Source organism: Neovison vison, chromosome 12 (genome assembly GCF_020171115.1).
Source record: "Neovison vison isolate M4711 chromosome 12, ASM_NN_V1, whole genome shotgun sequence".
Taxonomy (NCBI): Eukaryota; Metazoa; Chordata; class Mammalia; order Carnivora; family Mustelidae; genus Neogale; species Neogale vison.
In genome coordinates, this window is record NC_058102.1 from 63550889 (window position 1) to 63567175 (window position 16287).

At 33.8% G+C, this 16287-nt stretch overlaps 1 protein-coding gene and 1 pseudogene across 1 annotated transcript in view; one reads left to right on the top strand and one right to left on the bottom strand.

The window, feature by feature from the left end:
• Window positions 1-2363: 2363 nt before the first annotated feature.
• SLCO1B3 (solute carrier organic anion transporter family member 1B3) overlaps window positions 2364-16287 on the top strand; it is a 28071-nt gene continuing 14147 nt past the window's right edge. The window contains exons 1-8 of the mRNA XM_044226703.1: window positions 2364-2505; window positions 5642-5774; window positions 9154-9275; window positions 10585-10731; window positions 10925-11023; window positions 11271-11501; window positions 12549-12713; window positions 13924-14119. Coding sequence (XP_044082638.1) covers window positions 2364-2505; window positions 5642-5774; window positions 9154-9275; window positions 10585-10731; window positions 10925-11023; window positions 11271-11501; window positions 12549-12713; window positions 13924-14119 — 1235 coding nt within the window. The remainder of the gene's footprint in view (window positions 2506-5641; window positions 5775-9153; window positions 9276-10584; window positions 10732-10924; window positions 11024-11270; window positions 11502-12548; window positions 12714-13923; window positions 14120-16287) is intronic.
• LOC122891206 lies at window positions 3226-3613 on the bottom strand (annotated as a pseudogene).

Sequence of the window (16287 nt, forward strand, 5' to 3'; positions counted from 1 at the left end):
TTAGACAAAGTTTAGCATGCTTTTTAGCATCTTTGTAGCAGACACTGTTCTAAGCCCTGGGGATAGGGGAACCGGGTGGCTCAGTGAGTTAAAGCCTCTGCCTTCAGCTCAGGTCATGATCCCAGGGCCCTGGGATCGAGCCCCGCATTGTGCTCTCTGCTCAGCGGGGAGCCAGCTTCCTCCTCTCTCTCTGCCTCCCTCTCTGCCTATTTCTGATCTCTGTCTGTCAAATAAATAAATAAATAAAATCTTTTTTAAAAATTCTAAGCCCTGGGAATATAGCAGTGAATAAAACAGACAAAAAAATAAAATCCTTCACTGATGAAAGTTATAGTGAGGGCAATGTATATTACATACATACATAAAATACCGTGAGGGGAATGTAGTATAATTTTAAATAGGATGGATAAGGGAAGCCTCACTCTGAAAGTTATATTGAGGAAAATCCTCAAGGATGTGAAGGAGTGAGTGATAGGGGAATAACTATGGGGAAGAGCTTTCCCTGCAAGAAGAAAAGCAAGGACAAAGAACCTGTGGCAAAATAATAAGCCTGGAATGCTCAAGGTAAAACAAGAAGGCTCTTGTGGATGGAGAGCAAAGAGCAAGAATAGAGTAACAGAAAATGAGATCAGAAAGGTAAAATGGAATATTTTTAGGGAAGGAATAATCAGGGGAGGACAGATTATTTAGAACCTTGTTGGCTATTGGAAAGACTAGATATTACTAAGAGTGATATGGGAAAACAGGGAGCAGTGGCATAATCTAGTTTTTATTTTGAAATAATTTTTGTAGTTACTGTGTTAGAAGAGACTGTAGCAGGGATGAGAGGAGAAGGAGAAAGATCTAATAAGAGGCCAATGTGATGATCCAGGTTAGACATGATGATGGCTACCACTGGTGGTACAGGAGGTAATGAGAAAGGTCAGTTTGGGATGCTATAAGAAAATACCACATACTTGGTTGCTTAAACAGAAATTTACTTCTCGTGGTTCTGGGGGCTGGAAGTCTTGAGATCTGAGCACCAGCATAGTTGAGTTCTGGTGAGAACATTCTTCCTCATTTTCAGATAGCTATCTTCTTGTGTCTTCACAGAGCAGGGAGAGAGAAATAAGCCTTTCTAAGGACAGTAATCCTATCATGAGGGCTCTACCTTTATGACCTAATTCCCAAAGGACCTATTTCCAAATATCATCACATTAGGGATTAGGGTTTCAACATGTGTATTTGGTGGGAACACAAACATACAGTCCATAGCAGAATAATATTTTAATGTTAGATATAAAAGGAATTTACTTATGGGTATAAATGTGGGCTTAAAAAAGATGAATCAACACATTTTGTTAAAATGAGTTTGAAAATAAAATATCTATAACCACTAAAGTTAAAGGGGTTTTTTTTTTGTTTTGTTTTTTTTAGAATGTTGAATATACTGCTTTGTTGTTTTCATTTTTATTTGGACATCTCCAGTAATAGTGAGGTTTTGTTCTGTTTTGTTTTGTTCTGTTTTTATTTTTTAAAGATTTTATTTATTTCTTTGAGAGAGATAAAGAGTGAGAGCAAGCGAGCATGAGAGGGGGGAAAGTCAGAGGGAGGAGCAGACCCGCTGCTAAGCAGGAAGCCCAGTTCAGGACTCGATCCTGGAACTCCAGGATCATGATCTGAGCTGAAGACAGTCGCTCAACCAACTGAGCCACCCAGGTGCCCAATAGCGAGGTTTTATAAATTTTTTAAAAAGTTCCATTTTCCAGCGGACTTCTTGGAAATGCCATCTTTGAGAATGTCTAGCCACTCCCTGCACAACCTATATGATCCTGGGAGGGGATAAAGAATAGCTTATCATCACCACCATCTCAGGTCATTATCTAGCTTCTCAGAAATCAATTAGTAATGTAAAATGAGGGCGCCTGGGTGGCTCAGTGGGTTAAGCTGCTGCCTTCGGCTCAGGTCATGATCTCAGGGTCCTGGGATCGAGTCCCGCCTCGGGCTCTCTGCTCAGCAGGGAGCCTGCTTCCCTCTCTCTCTCTCTCTCTGCCTGCCTCTCCGTCTACTTGTGATTTCTCTCTGTCAAATAAATAAATAAAATCTTAAAAAAAAAATGAAAAATAACAGCCTTGACTGCTCTGCTCTAATTATCTCATGTTGTAACCAAATTTGAAAATGATGCTTTATTCATATAGTGATGATAACCTTAAAAGGACTAGGACTAGGAAGTACCAATCGGTATAGAGGAAAGTTGAGTATGATTTTAATGATAAAAATAATCTTTTTAAGTAAAGAAGATAAGTTATTTTTAATTTGATGCATATATAAGCGTTATAGTCTTTTTAGTAATCATTTTCTCTTTTCTTTCTGCTTTTTCTTAGATGTTTTTAGTGGCCCTGTCATTCAGCTTTATGTGTAAGGCACTAGGTGGAATCGTTATGAAAAGTTCCATCACTCAAATTGAAAGGAGATTTGACATATCATCTTCAGTTGTTGGCTTAATTGATGGAAGCTTTGAAATCGGTAATTTTTATTTCTGTTTTTATTATTAGCAACAAGATCTACAGAGGTAAAAACTGTTCATACAGCTCTACAGCGCTGATTTTCAATCAGGAGTAAATTTGCCCCCCAGGGACAATTTGATGATATCTGATATTATTTTTGATGGTCATAACTGAAGGGAGAGAAATTGTTATAGGCATCTTATAGTGGAGGCTGGGGGTGCCACTAAACATCCTACAGTGCATAGGATAACACCCATGACAAAAAATTATCTGGCCCAGAATGTCAATAATGCAGAGGTTGAGAAACCTTGATCTATACCAACTTATTGCTTGCAAACTAATACTTTGCAGGGCTGTACCTTCCCTCTCTCAAGATGTCCTAGTACAAAAAAAAAAAAAAAAAAAGAGGTTGGAGAGAGGATTATGATTCTGATGGTTTGAGGGGAGAGGAACAGCTTTGAAGCAACCTCTGTTATGTTTGTATTGTTTAACTGGGTATAAAATTTGGGATGAAAAGTGTTTTGTTTTGTTTTTTAGAACATTGAATATATTGCTTTGTTGTCTTTAATCTGGATTTCTCTAATAACAGTGAGGTTTTATGTAATTATTGGATATTATTTTTCTCTTATTTTATGAAATGTTAGCTCATTACCTTGCCATCTCCCCTGCATAGATTTTTTAAAATTTTTAAAAAATATTCAAGTTTATTAAATAAATTTTTAAAAGTATTATAAAATGTTTAACTTTCACCAGCTTCAAGGTTTATGTTGCTCCCAAACTTTGTATATAACTGAGTCTGCTAATACCCCCTGAATTAATTTCACTCTGGATTCTCTGACATCAATTTCTTCTTACAAATTTTTCACTGTTTCTTTTAACATTTCCTATATTTCTTCTTGAGAATGACTAATGAAAACATCATCAATTTTGTCAGGTATCTTTAAGCAGTCATTATCTGCAAGCATGACGTCCTCATAAGCATCTTCTAAATTTTAGAGTTGGTTTTTTTTTTCACTTCTTTCTTCCTTCAGCTCTGTTTGTGTTCAGTGCAAATTTGTTTTTCTTTTGTTGATCTTCAAAAATAACATTGATATCTTCTCAGCCTCCTTCTTCATGACGGCTGCCATCTTAGGCCCTTTTTAGACTCCTCAGTGATTCAAAGGGACTCAAAATTATATCTGTTGTATTAATTACAAATGAGTTTGCTGTTCATTTAACTTATTTTAAAACAGATTAGCTATTGAATATTTTAAAAAATAATTGTATAAAGGAAGACCCATTTATTTTTTTATAATGAATTCTGTCTTTTTATGACTAAGAGGTTATTACTCCCTGTATGTCCTTTATTCTTCTACCTCTGAGATTTAATGAAATCACCTAAAGTTTTAGTTTTGAACTATTAATTAGTTTTAAATTCTAATTCCATATGTGTCTCTTTTTATTGAGGAACAGATTCTTTATTTTTGTTAAACTTTGTGCTATTTAACAGCAATTATGTGGGCATGGCTTTAGGTTTTACTAGTTTCTTTGCTTACCACTGTTAACTGAATCTTATAACTTAAGATCTCAAGTTATAAGAGTTTTAGTTTTTGTTTTTTTTTTAACTTAGTTTTTAGGTTTTTTTTAGTTTTTGTGAAGTGTATCTTCAAGTAGTTATTTTTTGCATGGGAAGAATTGAAAAAACATATTTTCCAAGCCCTTGCTTGTTGGAAAATGTATTTACTTTACCATTATATTCAATTAATAACTTGTCTGATTATGGAATTAAAATTTTAAAATCTTTTTTCCTCAGAACATTTAAAACATTAACCTGGTTTATAATATTCAGTGTTACATATAAGAAATAATTATCTATGTCATTGTCACACACCTCCTCTTTATCCCTGAATTTCAGAAATTATACCAACATAGATCAGGTTTTTTATTTTACATTACTTAATGCTGGAGAAATATAGAAGTTTGTATCTGAAGACTTAGGTCTTTCTTTAACTAATGGAATTATTTTTCTATTATTAAATTTGTTCCCCCCCCCTATTTTTTTATGTGTTTTCTTCTGAAGCATATATAAGATGAATATTAAATTTCCTAACAATTTTGTTCCTTTAACTTTTTCTGTCTAAAATCCTACTTTTTTGCTTATGTTCATTCCATCAGTCTTCTCTGATACCATCTTCCATCTTATCCAGTCCCAAAATGTACATGGTTTAATAGTGTTTTTAATTTACAGAAGTTCTTTATTGCTCTTTTATTTCTTGTCTGCCAATTCTTATTTTATAGATGTAACCTACCCTTTTACCTCTAGAGAGACTAACTAGCTTCTTTTCAGGTTCTTCTCTTTTTAGTTTTTTTATTTAATGGTTTCTCCATGGGTTACTTTATCTGCCAGTTCATTTTGGTGCTGTTATTACATGATTTTTTCCCTCTATCAAATGTTCAGTAATTCTTGGTTGTTGTTTATTTGTTATTATACATGTAGCTCCAGGTGAGTCAGGTTGGTCATTACTTCTTGACTTGGAATGCTCTTCTTCTCCTTTTTAATCTAAATAACTTATGTCTACATTACATCTCAAGTGGCCTCTCCTCCAGGAAACTTTATTGTAACCCCTACCTTTTCCTTTCTGTTGACCAGTAGCACCTCTGTTCATCTACTTATTTTTATCACTGGTATGTAAGTTTCTGGAGGACAAATACTATGGTTTATTCCCTTCTTTATATTTCTAGCTCCTAGCTCTATGGCAGGTACTTACTAGGAATTTAAAGAATGGTAGGAGTGAGTTAATAAATGTTTGAGTGAACACCTTTCTCTCAGGTCAGGAAGATTTTCTGCTTTTCTTATTTCCAGTCAAAAACAATTCAGTCAACTCCCAATTCTTTAATAAAATTTTGCTTCATTAATAAGACCAAGTTATTCAGGTGCTTTATTTCCTATCTAAATTTCATTCTTCTTCTTCTTAACATCATATAAATTTACAGTGAGTAGTTTAATGTAAGTACTTTCATCTTCTGAATTAAATTACATGATCTTTGGGGAAAAGCACCATGTCTTGTGCTCTATTCATATTCATTCTGGGGCTTTCCATTCTTTTGGACGCAAAATTGTACTGGCATTGTTTGTGATAGTGAATCATATCAAAATAATTTAATTCTCTTTTTAGGAAATTTGCTTGTGATTGTATTTGTGAGTTACTTTGGATCCAAACTACACAGACCAAAGATAATTGGAATTGGTTGCTTCATTATGGGAACTGGAAGTATTTTGACTGCTTTACCACATTTCTTTATGGGATAGTAAGTGTTAAACAGCTCTATGTCATTAATTATCATTTACTTGTAAATTAAGCAATCATCTTCTGAGAAGAATACCCACTAAGCATGTGTAGAAATGAAGTATATTTTCTGTGTTATAATTAACTATTGCTTTGTCAGCCATAGCTTTTGTTGATTTTGAAATATGAATAGCACAAAGGAAGATATACAGTTTCCTAGGAAATAAATGCATTTTTGTGACTTTTTGGTATAACATATACTTCATGTCTTTGTCTATAAGATTTTATTTATACTCAATAAAAGTTCATTACCAGGTACCTGGGTGGCTCATCGGGTTAAAGCCTTTGCCTTCGGCTCAGGTCATGATCCCAGAGTCCTGGAATCGAACCCCGCATTGGGCTCTCTGCTCCGCGGGGAGTCTGCTTCCTCCTGTCTCTCTCTCTGCCTCTCTGCCTACCTGTGATCTCTGTCTGTTAAATAAATAAATAAAATCTTTTAAAAATAATAAAAAAATAAAAGTTTATCACCCTACCCACTATCATTTCTGTTGAGAGTATTGTTCTTAAGGTCATGGTTTATTTACGATTAGAGTCAGATACTAATGACAGAAAACCTAAAATGGTGATGGCTTAAATAAGATAGAAGCTTATTTTCTACATAAAAAAGTAATGTAGCCAGACCAGGCATGATAGGTTCCTGCTTCTTTTTATTGTATTGCTCTGCCTTGCATGCCCTCAACCTCATGTTCCAAATTGTGACGATGTTATTTCATGCAACAAGATAAAAGAAGGGAAGAAGAACAAGAAGAAACAGTGCATGCTGGCTGGTGCTTAAGAAGTATTTTCAGTATTTCAGAAGTACTGCTAACTTCACATTGACCAGAACTTTGTTACATCTCACATTCAAATATCAAGACAATGGAATAACTAGACTTTATTCCAGATTGCCATGCTCCTAGCTAAAAATCCAAACTTCTATTACAATGGAAGGAGAGAAGAATGGATATTGAGAGACAATGAACTGTTTCTGCTAAAAATATTAATTACTTACTCATTGCCAAAGCCAACAGTCAAATCTTTTGATTACCATAGTAATTCCCTCCCCACCCCCCTTTATTTGACCCTCATAAGTACTTTCTTCTTCCTGGTACTGCTTCTTTTTATTTTCATTGTATTATGTTTCTTGATTTATTTCCTATATTTGTGGCTTTGTCATGCCCACTGTTTTATTCTGCTGCTAACACCATAATGTCAGTATCGCCTAAGCTCTCTCTTCAACCTTCTTCATTTTTCATTCTAGATTATTTGTATGAAGTATGTGCATTAAATGTAGCAATCACATATATTGACTTTTTCTTATACTCAGGTCTATATAATCAGTCACCTCATGGGTATATCTTGCCTAACATCCAATAAGAATTTCCTATCTATATATTTAAAACCAAATTCATCACTGTGCCAAAACTGGCTCAGATTTTTCACTCTTTCAAAAATGACTCATTTAGTCACAAGGAACTGAAACCAAAATCAAGGGGGCTCATTGTAGATTCTTTCATTATTTTAATACACATGGCAAGTGGTCACCAAATATTGCTTATTCTACCTCCTATCTGTCAAAGTTGTTTCCTTCTTTCATCCCTATTGTTCCTAACTTTGTTGAAGCTTCCCACATCTCTGGTCTTGATTTTTTTGCCTTTAGTCTCAACTCCATTCTAACTCATATTCTATACTAAAATATTCATTTTAAAACACAAATCTAATTATTTTACTCCTGCTTAAAACTCCCAATTTCCTATAGCAATGTTTTTCAAGTGTCAGATTCTGAACTGTGAGTGGACCAAAAAATCAATTCAGATTATCAAAATCAACGATTTTTGAGAGTAGAGGATAGAATAAAATAGAAGAGTATACAATGTGAGAACAGACATTGTTCTGCAAAACTTTTATTTTGATTGTACATATATTTGTGAGTGTGTGTGCATATGTGTGCATATGCTGTGGTTGTGATGAAAAATGTATTTCTTACTGTTGGTCACAGTTGAAAATATTGAATGCCTCTTGCCTATGGAGTAATGTCTAAACCCATTTACATATGTTTTCACTGTCTTTCTAGCTTCATCTAACTCTGCTCTCCACAGTGGAGAACCACACTCTAGGTTTGCGGTTTTCCAAATGTTTCATAATATGTTATATTTTTGCACATGGTGTTTCTATAACCTTGGATAATTTTCCTCCTTTGTCTACCTAACTCCTATCCATTCTTTTTTTTTGCTCTTATCCATTACTAAGATTTATTTCACATGTCATCCTCATCATGAATTCTATAATCCACCGCCTCTCCCACCTCCAAGGAAAGCTAATCATGCCCTTTGCCTTTGTGACAACTCAGGACTTGTTATATTAAACTTACCACATGTTTTATTATATATGTTTATTTTATAGAGTAAAAATACTCTGAGTACAAAAGCTGTGTGTTTTATTTCTAGTTCTCTGGAGCTGAGCATAATGCCTGACCCGCAGTAGGTTGCCCTTGAGGGTCACAGGACACCTCAGCATCTTTGGATCAACATTTGTCCCTATTCTAGCTCCATCCTGTTGTTATTAAGTTCTTCCTCATCAAACTGAACAAAAATTTTTTAAAACTGAGTTTTGTAGACTCAGAAAGTTGAGTGTATTTGAGAAGGAGGAGGGCATGAATATCTATGAAAGAAGACCAAACAGGTTATTGATTTAAAAAAATGTAGATGAGGGGTGCCTGGAGGCTCAGTCTGTTAAGCATCTGCCTTTGGCTCAGGTTATGATCCCAGGGGCCTGGGATTAAGCACCCCCTCCCCAGTCAGGCTCCTTGCTAGTGGCGAGTCCACTTCTCCCTCTCCCTCTGCCACTCCCCTACTCTCCCCCACCCCTGCTTGTGCTCTCTTATGTGCTTTCTCTCTCTCAAAAAAATACATAAATAAAATCTTTTTAAAAATGTAGATGAGTTGGTATGTTTGTAGATTGACTTGTAAAATGCCATTCTAAAATTTACTAAGTGTTAACAGAAAGTTAATCACTTTTGAAAATAATTCAAATGGATGGATAGACACAGCGGGGTTGTTTTTTGTTTTGTTTTGTTTTTTAAACAAAACCTGAAATCAAGGTATTTCATATCTTGAACAGATTATAAGCACTCCTAGAATGATAATCCTGGGAAGTATTGAATAATATGTCTTAGTGGGCATTCCCATTTCATTTTTACCCATCACTTCCCCTAAAATTCAGGCTGGGAAATTGACAAAAAGGATTCTGATAATTTAGAGAAGAAAATTGTACAATTAAAGTGAGAAAATTCCTCTGTATGTCTGGGAAAGTGTAACTATTCAGTAGATAAGCAAAATTTTAAATCTGGTGATATTTTACAGTTACAGGTATTCTAAAGAAACTCTTATTCATCCATCAGAAAATTTAACATCAAGCTTATCAAGTTGTTCATTTGATCAGAATTTGTTACTCAATAGAACATCACCTGAGGTAGCAGAAAAAGGTAAGAGTTGATAGTGTCACTAATAAATATTTGAAAACTGGTCAACTTAATTATATCTGTAAAAATGATTATGATATTTATAAGCAAAAGTGATTAAAAATAGGAAAAACATTTGCATCTTATGTATATAAGAAAAAACAATGTTAACATATAAAGAGCTTTTAAGAAGTAATAAGAAAAGAATATTTCAGTAGGAAATTGGCAAAGAATATATGCATTTAAATTAGGGGAGTGGTATAAATATGTAAAAAATATAATTTTATGAAAAACACTAGTTATTATACCAATTAAATATTTTTTTACCTATTGAGATACAAATTATGATCATAATTTTTTTACCTTTAGATGTTTCTATTAGAAAAACGTTAAATATAAAAAAATTTTCTACCTATTTTTATCAAAAATAAAAAGGAATGACATAGAGGGAAAGACATCTTATGCATTGCTGGGAGTGTATAGGTTTCTAACTCTTTGAAAGTTAATTTTCAATATAGTAAAGAGTAAAAATATGCAATATGCTTAAATCAGCAATTCTACTTTTATTGACTTAGGAAAATAATCAAGAATGTACACAAGGACTTATTTATAATTATAGCCATGGTGTTCCTGTTTAACAAAATGGAAACTTAGAAATGTTTCATTAGGGGTGCCTGGATGGTTCAGTCAGTTAAACTTCTGCCTTCAGCTCAGGCCATGATCCTGGAGTCCCTAGAATCTAGCCCCTCCTCAGGGTCCCTGCTCAGCAGGAAGTCAGCTTTTTCTGCCCCTTATCCCACTCATGCTTGCTCTCTTTCTATCAAATAATAAATAAGATCTTAAAAATATTTAATGAGTAAAAAGTAAGGGATTGATTAAATAAATTAGAAAAATTTATTCAACATACTGCCATACAGTGTTTAAAATTCTGGTATAAAAGAAATCTTCAAACATGGGAAAATTGACATAATATGGTGTTAAGTATAAAAAAGTACATTATAATATGAGCTGGACTTTTAAGTATATAATGTACATAAATATTATGTACATACAAAATACATAAATATTTATATGTGAACTAAAAATGTGGAGGATATAACAAACACAAGGAACAACTCTTTGTGTTTGGTGGGGTTATAGATAATTTTATTTTTACTTGTTTACTTTTTGCTTTTCTATATTTTCAAACTTTTTAACATGAATATGAATCATTCTTACAATTAGAAAAAAGCAAAAAATCTTAAATCAAATAATAAAGGCATTAAAGTAGTTGAGTTACTAATAAGAATGCTAAAATTAATATTTAAAATAAAACACTATCTCATCTACATAGGTTGTGAAAAGGAATCTGGGTCATATATATGGATATATGTACTCCTGGGTAATATGCTCCGTGGAATTGGGGAAACCCCCATAGCACCCTTGGGGATTTCTTACATTGATGATTTTGCTGAAGAAGGACATTCTTCTTTTTATTTAGGTAATGTACAGAAAATACTAGACTTTATGACTACTTTCCCTGTGTCTACCCTTGAAATAATCGTGTTCCTAACTTCATTCTTTTACTTACTAAAAAAATATTTTTAGACACGTATAAGGTTACTTTCAAAAACATATTGAAAAAGAACCATGTATTCTTGGCATCTGATAAAATTGTCTTATAATATTTTCAGGTACCTTGCATGCGCTATCAATGGTTGGTCCAATCATTGGTTTTATACAGGGATCTCTGTTTGCTAAAATGTATGTGGATATTGGATATGTAGATCTCAGTAAGTATAATCAGAACAAGGTAACATAATAATGTTCTTCAAGTACAGGACACCATTCTTCCAAATATTGGATTCACTTTTTCAATAGCCCTTTGCCGACTATTTGTGTATGAAGTGTGAGCAAAATAAAAAAAAAAGCATCTCTGAATTGATGTAATATAGTTTACTTTTTTCACCTCTGAAGGACAACAATCATTTGCATTGCAAAATGATTTTTTGCCTGGCTGCTTCTAATTCTTTATTCTAGGCAATATCAGAATAACTCCTAAGGACTCTCGTTGGGTTGGTGCTTGGTGGCTTGGTTTCCTTGTGGCTGGAACATTATCTATTATGTCTTCTATACCATTCTTCTTCCTGCCCAAAAATCTGGATAAATCACAGAAAGAAACATCTTTGGACTTGCTCAAAACAAATGAAGAAAGGACTCAAATGGCTAACGTGACCAATCATGGGCAGAATGTTAGTGAAAATATTACTGGTAAGTATTTCACATTTATAATCAATTTGGAATTATTAATTTCAGTGAAAGTAGTTGAAACTATTTCTTAGTTGCCATTGGATAGAAAGCTTAGTTCTGACAACATCTGATGGAAACCTTTAGAGATCTATAGAGAGAGGTGTTTCGAAGTCCGTATCATCCCTCTCTAAATAACTACATCTGGTTCTGTCTTGCTAGACTCTGATACTACTATTTTTTCTAAAAAATTCCTCCAACTTTTAACTTCTATTAAGTTGGTTAACCTTCTGATTACAGACCCAGATAACAAAATTCTTACCACAAACAGAAATTATAATTTCTTACACACCTGTTTGTAGGCACAAGTTGTTGTACTATTATTGTCATAATGTCACCTGAAATGCAACATTATTATTCTCTTCCTCTTCTTGCACCATAAGAAAAGTGATTTATAATACTACCAGATTTACTGATATAGTATTTTATAGTAGAAAAGCTCTCTACTAGGAATCAGATCTGAGTCCTGGTACTAAATTGAACTTTATAATTTTTTTAACTTTAGTCTTCTCGTTTTTGTGAACTTTAAATTATGCTGTCTTTAAGGTAAATTTTTACTTAATAAATTTATTATTAGCATAACAATATTAAGTGCTAACAAATAAGAGACATTGTATGTCTATTCACCTGGTTTCTTGAGCATCTAGCATATTGCCTGGGACCCAGTTGAAAACCAAATATTTGTTAAATGAAGGAATAAATGAATTAATGAAATATGCTGTTGTATGGTAGAGTGCTAAGAATAAATATGAAGTGACCTGAGCAAGTTGTAAAACAGCATGCATGATTTCATTTTGGGGTAAAATAAATTGAGTAGATATTAATGTACATATGGGAAAATGAAGGAAAATATAAAAAATGGTTGACAGTTAGGAATGTAGAGTAATCTGACTTTCTATGTTACATGTTTAGGTAATTTTCAATCTTTTATAACTTTTATTACATTTATAAAATTAATATATTAACCTATATTTAAGCTGTATTATAATATCTTATTTTTATATTTTATAGGTTTTTTCCAGTCCTTGAAAAGCATCCTTACCAACCCTCTGTATGTTATAGTACAGTTTTTGTCATTACTGCTAGCCAGTAGCCATATTGGTGCTATTACTTATGTCTTCAAATATATAGAGCAACAGTATGGTCAGTCAGCATCTGAGGCTAACATTTTACTTGGTAAGACGCATTATTTATATTCACTTGATAAGCTAAATACTACCAAGTAATTGAGATTCAAGTGACATTTCTTTGTGAAGGTAATTTTTTATTTTAGCAAATATAATTTCTAATTATTTTTTTGCAAGTTTTATCAAATCTGTTGATCTCGTAACATCATCATTTCTCCGCATTTGGGGCTGCCTCTCATGTTATTTTTTAGAAGATGAATTCCTAAAAGAAAGTTGTGTGTGAGTGGAACATTTAGCTATAGCATCTGCATAACTGATTTTATAAGGTTGAAATCCCGAGACAATTCCTTTTGTAATTTAATCATTATAATTTCATAATTCAGGCACTTTGAATCAGGACTCAGCTACATACAAAAAAATGGGACAAAAGAAAAATCAACTTAAACACATCATTGATGTCTATATAATTCAAATAAGTATCATATTTTAGGAGTTATTTTGTTATAATATCTATTTCCAATGACATATAAGAAAAGGTTTTGTTATATCATTCTTTCCTCACCCCCAGTATGAGATTCTTGGGAGAGCAGTACGTTACCCTGTACAGTACTCAACACATGATAGAAACTCAATAAATATTTGATAAATTGAACTGAATTTATCAAGTGGTATGTGAATAGGTCATTAGTAAGCAAGAAAATAATAATTTTGTTGGATACTTTTATTGAGCTTTAGATAAAAATTTAAACTGTGAGAGTTAAGTTTGACTCCCAGGTCATGTTCCCAGCCTGAATTTGTTGTTGCTGTTTGAGGAGATGTAAAGGGTTTTATTTTTTTATTTTTTTACTATGTTCAATTACCCAACATATAGTACATCACTAGTTTTTGATATAGTGTTCAGCGTGTAAAGGATTTTAGATGGTAGGATGCAAGACTTACAGGCAGGAAGATGATAATTTTGTTGTTGTTTTCCAGGGGGGAAAAAAGTCCCTCATAAAAACCATTGATTAATACATTCAAATATCCTAGTCACTTTTGCTATTGGGGAACCCAGATCCTCAGCATTGGCATCAAGAAATTATTCCTCTTTCTCCCATGCAGTACACTGGTCTCCTACCTCCATCCAGGGCTATCAGCTTTCTACTTACGGAATAAGATGGGATGAATTTGGTTGATGCACTCTGTGTTTCCTTTATAAAGATATTTCAGAATAACTGTATTTATATAATCACAATCTTTTTCTCTTCCTTTATTTCTAGGAACCATAACCTTACCAACTGTTGCAACTGGAATATTTATAGGAGGATATATTATTAAAAAATTCAAACTTACCTTGCTTGGAATTGCCAAATTTTCATTTTGTACCAGTGTATTGGCTTTCACATTTCAACTATTAAATTTTGCATTAATTTGTGAAAACAGATCAGTTGCTGGCCTAACTTTGACCTATGATGGGTTTGTATATATCAATATATTAGTTGCAAAATGTATAAACTATCCAATGTAAAAGACTATAAGGAAAAGAGTGCAGATAGCAATCTTAGCTAAACTTTCTTTTGAGAGAAATTTCAATTTACAAAATCTTAAAATGTCCACTTCCTAAGATCTCAAAAAATTTTCCTTTTATTTCTAGAAGAAAACCTACAAAAGTTGTAATAATGATAGTTATCCTTTATGGGGTGCTATAATGAAGATAGGTACTTTTTTTTAAATTTTTATTTATTTATTTGACAGAGAGTGAGAGAGAGCACAAGCAGGCAGAACAGCAGGCAGAGGGAGAGGGAGAAGCAGGCACCTCGCCAAGCAAGGAGCCAGACATGGGGTTTGATCCTAGGACCCTGGGATCATGACCCGAGCCGAAGGCAGTTGCCTAACCAACTGAGCCACCAAGGCACCCCTGAAGATAGGTACTTTTACCCCCGTTTCATAGGTAGGGAGAACAGAGCTTAGAGAGAACACAGATTACCTAACTAACAGTGTTAAGATTCTTAGTTAAATCGGGGAGTTTAGACTACAAAACTTTAAGTCTTAACTACTACAATTTTGGCTGCATCGTAAGAGGAATATAAATAACATTTCCCAAAAAGTGACTGAGCAATTTTTATCTAACATTAATTTTAATGGTTAATAACTACCTTTATAAGAAAGCACTTCCTTATATTGTACTGAATTCTCCTTTCCTGCAAGCTAATACTATTTATTCTGGTAATATTGCTATTAGCAGTAGAGTCAACAAATATCCTATACATAATTGTATGTCAGACCATATAAAACCTTTACTTTGTGTTATTATCATGTTTTTGAAGTATTCCTAGTACTGTAGTTCTACCCCATATTAGGGGTAGGAGTCTGGTATAGATTGTCACCTCTTGAATATAGCCAATAATTTAAGCTTAGGAAGGTTCACATTCAGACAACAAGGAAAGATCTTTGGATAACAGTTGAGTAACTATAATTGCTGCTTATTTTTGGCTCTGAGCATTTATACTCTGGATCTTATGAGATGTCAGTTTGAACTTGTCAATTTTCCTTACATTTCTTTACCTTAACACCATCCTATTCTTGGAGATCTGTCAAACTAGTCTTGAATTATCTCTCAGCTTCCTTCTAATCCACCATTATCCACTCCAGCGAATACACAGTACTTTAGAACATTGAACTTTTGAGGTAAAAGAACCTTAAAGATCATGACGCCCCAAACCTCTTATATCCTCTTCATTTATTAGTTGAGAACCAGGGGAACTGACTTACTTGAAGTCATACATTGTCTCCAAACTGATGCTGCATCACATCAGTAGTTTCAAGGGCTCCCAAGCTGTCAGACATGCTTTAGAGTGGCTTTAGAGCCAGTTGCCTAAAAATAAGTCTAGTAACCAGGCCATCTCTTCAAAAGAAAGCAAATAGAGTTGTGTGGGATTCTCTCCATTCAATAAAATTTTACCAAGTGCCTCATTAAAGGTCAAAAAGATTTATAATAAGATCACTGCCTCCATGAAACTCATAGTTTAATGATAGCAAATTACAGAATTGATATATTTAATATTTATGAAGTACTAGTAACAGGAGTAAGTTTTTTAGTACAGAGGTTCTCAGAATGTGATCTGAGGGTCTATAGGGGTTCCTAAGACCTTACTGAAGCACATTCTAATTTTATTTTTAATAATAATCTAATCTATTTTTATAATAATACCAGGATGGTATTTGCCTTTTTCATTCTTTTTTTCTCATGAGTGTATAGTGATATTTTCTAATGATGTGTGCTTGTGTATTCTCATGTATTTTCTTTTAAAGATTTTATTTATTTGACAGACAGATCACACGTAGGTAGAGGCAAGCAGAGAGGCGCGGGGGTGGGGGGGTGGGTGAAGCAGGCTCCCTGCTGAGCAGAGAGCCCGATGTGAGGCTTGATCCTAGGACCCTGGGATCATGACCTGAGCTGAAGGCAGAGACTTTAACCCACTGAGCTACCCAGGCATCCCGTATTCTCATGTATCAAAAGAATTTTTTTTTTTGAGAGAGAGAGAGAGAAAGAGAGAGAGAGGGCTTGACCGGGGTAGGGAGGGGCAGAGACAGAGAGAGAATCTCAAGCAGACTCCCTCTGAGCTCAGAGCCCAACATGCAGC